We start from the raw sequence: 6,000 nt of genomic DNA, 5'->3' as shown, positions 1-6,000 counted from the left end.
GCTTATCTGAAAAAGCCATATACTGTATGATTCCAGCTACAGGATACAAGGAAAAGGCAAAAACTATGGAGACAGCAATGTATCATGTGAAGCCAGGAGTGATAGTGACACATGTCTGATGTCAGCACTTGGGGCAGGAGGCAGGAGAAGTGAGGTTTATTCAAAGCCAGCCCGAAGAATGGGCAGTGCATGCAAGACTCTCAAGGCAGTAAACTATGCTAGTTTAATACAGTGATGGATTTATGCTGTGACTACACATTTGTGAAAAATTTATAGGGTTTACAATATCAGGTACAAATCCTATTATAAACTATGGAGTTTGGTGGTGATCATGTGCCAATGGAAACCCATCAGTTGGAGCAAGTATATGCCTGGCATGAGGTGGCAGAAGGGTCAGAGGGAAGAGGGCTCTCCCAACCTGCTTACCAGTTTTTCTGTGATCCTAAAACTGCTTTAAAAAGTAATAAAAAACCTGTTGTTTAGCAGATTTCAGCTATAACTAAATATTGTATTTCCTTCAAATTCAAGAGTATTATAAATACTAAATACTTAATACCTGAATTGATCACTTGAGAGCAAAATGTTATGAGATAACAAATCATTTATTAGGATAATTATTTAACTTCAGTTTTATATAAAGTGTAAATTTGGCAAGAATTAAAGTATGTCCAGTCACAATTTAAGGAATATCAGATAGGAAAGGCACAGCTCTAATGAAAATCACAAACCCTTACTATAAGTCAATTATTTTAGCATTTCACAATTTGGGAGAACAACGTGGTAAAACAGAACAGTGAACAGGGACTCTGGAATACTTGATCTACAGCTTGTTCATTAACAATACCTGGGCCAAGTTCCCTAGAGCCTGAATCTATTTTCTCATCTATCAAACGTGATAATACTCCTTTTGTTAGGAGTAAACAAACATATCACACGAGAATACCAACAAGTAAACTCCGAATCAACTTTATTTTTTTCAGCAAAAGTTGCATATTTTCCATAAACATAGGAATATTTATTCTTAATACAAAACAGATTCTCACACCTCTTACAAATGTTTTCTTTATAGCTCAAAATTGCTTCAGTCCTCACTGTCGCTTTCTGACTCGCTCAGCTGCAAATCACTTCCTAAAATAAAAATAACAAAACTGTAGCAATTAAAGACTTGAAACATTAACATTTTAAAAACCCATTTAGTCTAATATGATTGCTTATAATATAATTCAACCACATTTACTGCGTAGGAAATAAAACCCACAGCAGCAAACTCCAGCATTTCATATCACCTGGAATTTATTTTGGCTTCTGGTCACATACTAATGATATGATTTCCCCGTACACTACCCAATTATTACATCAGACTATCATTTTCAAGAGTGGAAAATGCAATCCAAACCGTTATGGAACAGAGGTCAAGAATCCTCAGATCAGACGTCATTCAGAGGTAGGATGCCTGGCTACTCTGCACAGGACCCTGTGTTCAATTCCCAGTATCATAAAGAATATCTAAGCACCAACTGTTTTTATAAGCCATCTGTGTGTTTAGTCATGGATGCAACATTTCAGTGGAGCAGAGAGTCAGGAAACACATATCTAGTATAACGTCAAGTAGAGAGAACTGTAGAGAGAGGAGCAGGAAGGAGATGCTAGTTTATGTGCAGTAGCTGGGAAAGCTTTGTGAGAGGTAACATTTGAACAGAGTTATTAAAAAATGGAGGCACAGTTTTTAAGATAACAACTCAATGCTCTAAGGCAAGTGTGGAGTGGTTGTGATTTGGTTTATTATATATTTTTTGGTAATTTCACACATGAATGCAATGTATTTACATCATACGTACTTCTAACTCAGCCCTGCAGCTAACTCTTCCTAGAACCCCTCTCCCAGACACTACATCTTTCTCCAAACTGCATATCGTCTTTCTCTTCTTCATTCTCCTCTTAAAAAAAAAATAGAAAGAAAAGAAAACATCCCACTGTGTCCAATTAGCTCTGCCTGAATGTACCAGGGTGTAAAGCCACACACTGAAGTTTGGGTCACACTTCTGAAGAAAACTGGCCTTTTTCTCCCTTAGCATCTATTACCTGCCAAAACAGGTGGGAGTTATATGAATTTTTCTCCTTGTAGAGAGGCTACTGTGGCTAGATTGGAATAAATGAGGAAGACAAAGGTAAAGGAATGAGGTCAAAGACGTAGAGAGAAAGAGTAAAGGCTGTTTGAAACACAATGAGAAAGCATGGGACAGTTTCAACAGGCAACTAAGCTGAACCTGACTCCATCAGTAACCTCTCTGTAATGGTGTAGGAAAAACATGGAAGCAGGAGAGAAGATGAGTCTTATCAGCTCTGACTCAGTGTGCCAGCACAAGGGTCACCTCCTCCCTGGCATGCTGTAGTTTAAGTGTAAAGGTATATCTTTATTATTTCCACTTGCCTACGTTAGCATCGGGAGTAGATTCATGGCGGTCTTCAGTACTGGAAAATTCTAAAGTTAAGTTGTCACACCATCCCTTCTATTCTTTCCTGGAATTCCTGCTATTCAGTGTTTAATCTTTTCCTTCTATTCTCTCTTAGTTTTTATTTTACCTGTGTTCTAGGATAGCGCCTTCCACACTAATTCATTTCTCACCCACATTCAACTTGCCTACTTACTGATCTTTTTCAAAAAAATCCCCATGACCCGTTCTTCCAAACTTAATTTCTTTTTTGTTTAAGTTAATTAATTTATGTATGTATGTATGTATGTACGTATTTATTTATTATATATACAAGTACACTGTAGCTGTCTTCAGACACACCAGAAGAGGGCATCAGATCTCATTACAGATGGCTGTGAGCCACCGTGTGGTTGCTGGGAATTGAACTCAGGACCTCTGGAAGAGCAGTCAGTGCTCTTAACCACTGAGCCATCTCTCCAGCCCCCAAACTTAATGTCTTAAACATTTACTTTCTTGCATGTACATGCTTGTGGAAGCCAGAGGACAGGTTGTTGGTACCAGTTTCCCATGTGAGCTCTGGGAATTGAACTCCCCTCAGGAAGTTTGGTGGGAAGTGTTGAACCCATTGAACCACTGCACTGATGCTAATTTTGTTAAATGCTGGCACTCAAACTCTGAGCCTTGTCTATAGCAAGCAAGCACGCTTCTCTCAAGGTATTTGAGTCTAATTTATAATATGTTGGATTTTGTTTTATTTCTGCTTTCCTTTGTTTTGTTATACCTATCCAGCCTGGTCTACAGAGTAAGTTCCAGGCCAGCCAGAGCTACACAATGAGGTTTTGTCTTCTAAAAATCTGTGTCTTCATACATCTTCCTTAGGATCACATGGTTTTTACCTTGTTTCAGAATTATATTTGTCAATTTTGAGGAGGAAGTTTCTCTGTCTCTCTTACTTTTATAACATTCTTTGCAGGATCTTGTGATTCCCTAAATCTAGTCTACAGCCCCATTTACCAGAAACAGGTTTTACAATCACATTTGAAGATTGCTATCTCTTGGAGCTATGTTAGGTCCCTTCATGGAGCCAAGGAGTAACAATGCTGATTAAACTCCGGCTTCTGAAAGAGAGCTGCAGGAAGCATGTCAACGGCCGCCTTTCCCCTAGCCTCCTTTCACTATCCGAAGAACATCCACGTATCTATTATCTTTCCCATCCTCCCTTGCCATACACTGGCTAACTTCCCACAGAAAGCATAACGTCCCTGCATCACATCGAGCATCTTTGTGTTCCACTGTGCCCCCCCCCCCCCCCGTGCCATCTACCGATGCTTTGGAGACGAGATCTCTCACTAGCTGAAATTCACTAAGTGGGTTTATCTGGCTGGCCAGCAAGCTCCAAAGATTCCTTTGTCTCTGCCTCACTGTACTCAGGTTTTCTTTTTTCTTTTTTTTTTTTAATTTTAAAACAAAACATGGATCCTAAGTGTTCAACTAAAGTTTTCCCAGTGCCTTACTAACTAAGCTATCACTCTATCCACCTATCAAACACTTTGTGTGTGTGTGTGCTTGCATGTGGAAGCCAGACAGTCTTGGTTGTTCTTCAGGCCCTGGAATTTGCCAGTTAGGCTAGACTGGCTGAGACTAGCTGTGTCTGCCTCCCCAGCAGTAGGATTGCAGGTATGTACCCCCATCCTGCCCCCCAAGTACAGGTTTTTACATGGGTTCTGGGGGTGAATTTGTATTGTATGACAAGTGTTTTACTGACTAAGCTAACTCCCAGCATTCACTTCAAGCATGCTTACGTTAACCGTTCTTGAAGATGTATGGGCTGCTTACTGCTACATTCTTTTAAACTCAAACCCCTGAACAAATTGTTATGTGGGTACTTCATTCAGTTCTCTTCTTTAAAAAGAGCATTTTGATTCTGCTTTTTAAACATTACTTCATTTTATTTTATGTGTGGGGGGACATCTGTCTGCATGCATGTTTGCATACCACGTTTGTGCAAGCCTTGGGAGATCAAAAGAAGGGGGCAAATCCCTGGACATGTCTGTAGGCTATAACCCCAGTGCTGGATCTGTAGAGTTCATAGGCTAGCTACTCTACAGTGACTTGCAGACAAAGTGACCAAAACTGCCAAAAAAAAATATTGTGAGCTGGGCCCTGGTGGTACATGCCTTTAGTTCCAGCACTTGAGTTCAAGTCCAGCCTCATCTACAGAGTGAGTCAAATCTACACATAGAAAAACCCTATCTTGAAAAACCAAAAAAAAAAAAAAATTAATTTTAAAAAATGGTGGGAAGCAATAAAGGGAGTCACCTGAGGCTGGCCTTTGACCTCCAAATGCATGTACACACAAATGCATGCACGCATATACTTGTGTGTTATGTGTGTGTGTGTGTGTGTGTGTATGTGTATGCATGCACACTATACACAAACAAATACCTAAGTGTCTTAGTTGGGGTTTTACTGCTGTGAACAGACACCATGACCAAAGCAACTCTTATAAAGGAAAACATTTAACTGGGGCTGGCTTACAGGTTCAGAGGTTCAGCCCATTATCATCAAGGTGGAGGAGCATGGCAGTGTCCAACCAGAGCAAGGTACAGAAGGAGGTGAGAGTTCTACATCTTGTCCCAAGGGTAAACAGGAAAAGATTAGATTTTAGGCTGATAGAACAAGAATCTCAAAGCTATGGCCACAGTGAAGTGACATACATAATTCAACAAGACCACACGTTCTTGTTGTGCCACTCCCTGGGCCAAACATATTCAAACCATCATATTTCACTCCCTGGCTCCCATAGATTTGTTCAGACATATGAGGCTATGGGGACCATACCTAAATATAGCAAAATGCAAAACTATATTCAGTCCAACTTACAAAGTCCCCATAGTCTATAGCAGTCCTTACCAAAATGTCCAAAGATCAAAGTCTCTTCTGAGACTCAGCCAACCCCTTTACAGTAATCCACAAAGCGAGACAGAAAACCAGCTGGGAAAACTCCAAACTCTGCATCTCCATGTCTGATGTCAAAACAATGTTTAGATCTCAGATCTCCAACTCTTTTTTTCATCTTTGTTGACTACAACAAACTTCTTTCTCTTAGGGGTGGGGAGTTCCATTCCCTGTTAGCAGCTTTTCTCAGCAGATACCCTATGGCTCTGGCATCTTGAACATCTTGGAGTCTCCTAGGCAACTTCAATATTACAGCTTCTTTTCCAATGTTTGGGATCCACACATGATCTTCTGGGTTCCTCCATAGGTCTTGGTTACATCTCCAGCTCTGCCCTCTGTATCATTCTAGGCTCTAGATGACTCCATCCCACTGCTGCTGCTGTTCTTGGTGATTATCCCATGGTACTGGCATCTCCAATACACTGGAGTCTTTCTCTGCAACTAGGCTTTATCAATAGCCTCTCATGGGCTCTTTTCATGGTGCCAAATCTCAACTTCTTTGCACAACGCCTTCAGTCCTGGGCCATCAACTACAACTGACACTGCACCTTCATCAATGGCCTTCCATGGCCTCTTACAGTGCTAAGCCTCAGCTGCTCGCCAGGAC

General features: G+C 40.6%; 1 protein-coding gene across 1 annotated transcript in view; it reads right to left on the bottom strand.

Moving 5' to 3' along the window:
• Window positions 1-1,081: 1,081 nt before the first annotated feature.
• EAF2 (ELL associated factor 2) overlaps window positions 1,082-6,000 on the bottom strand; it is a gene marked incomplete at both ends in the record, with an annotated part of 34,671 nt that continues 29,752 nt past the window's right edge. Inside the window, one exon of the mRNA XM_080919200.1 lies at window positions 1,082-1,128. Within this exon, the coding sequence (XP_080775326.1) occupies window positions 1,082-1,128 (47 nt within the window). The remainder of the gene's footprint in view (window positions 1,129-6,000) is intronic.

This window comes from Micromys minutus, assembly GCF_963924665.1.
Source record: "Micromys minutus genome assembly, chromosome: 7".
NCBI lineage: Eukaryota > Metazoa > Chordata > Mammalia > Rodentia > Muridae > Micromys > Micromys minutus.
Note: the sequence above shows the minus strand (reverse complement) of the source record. Positions and strands in the feature narration are given on the sequence as shown.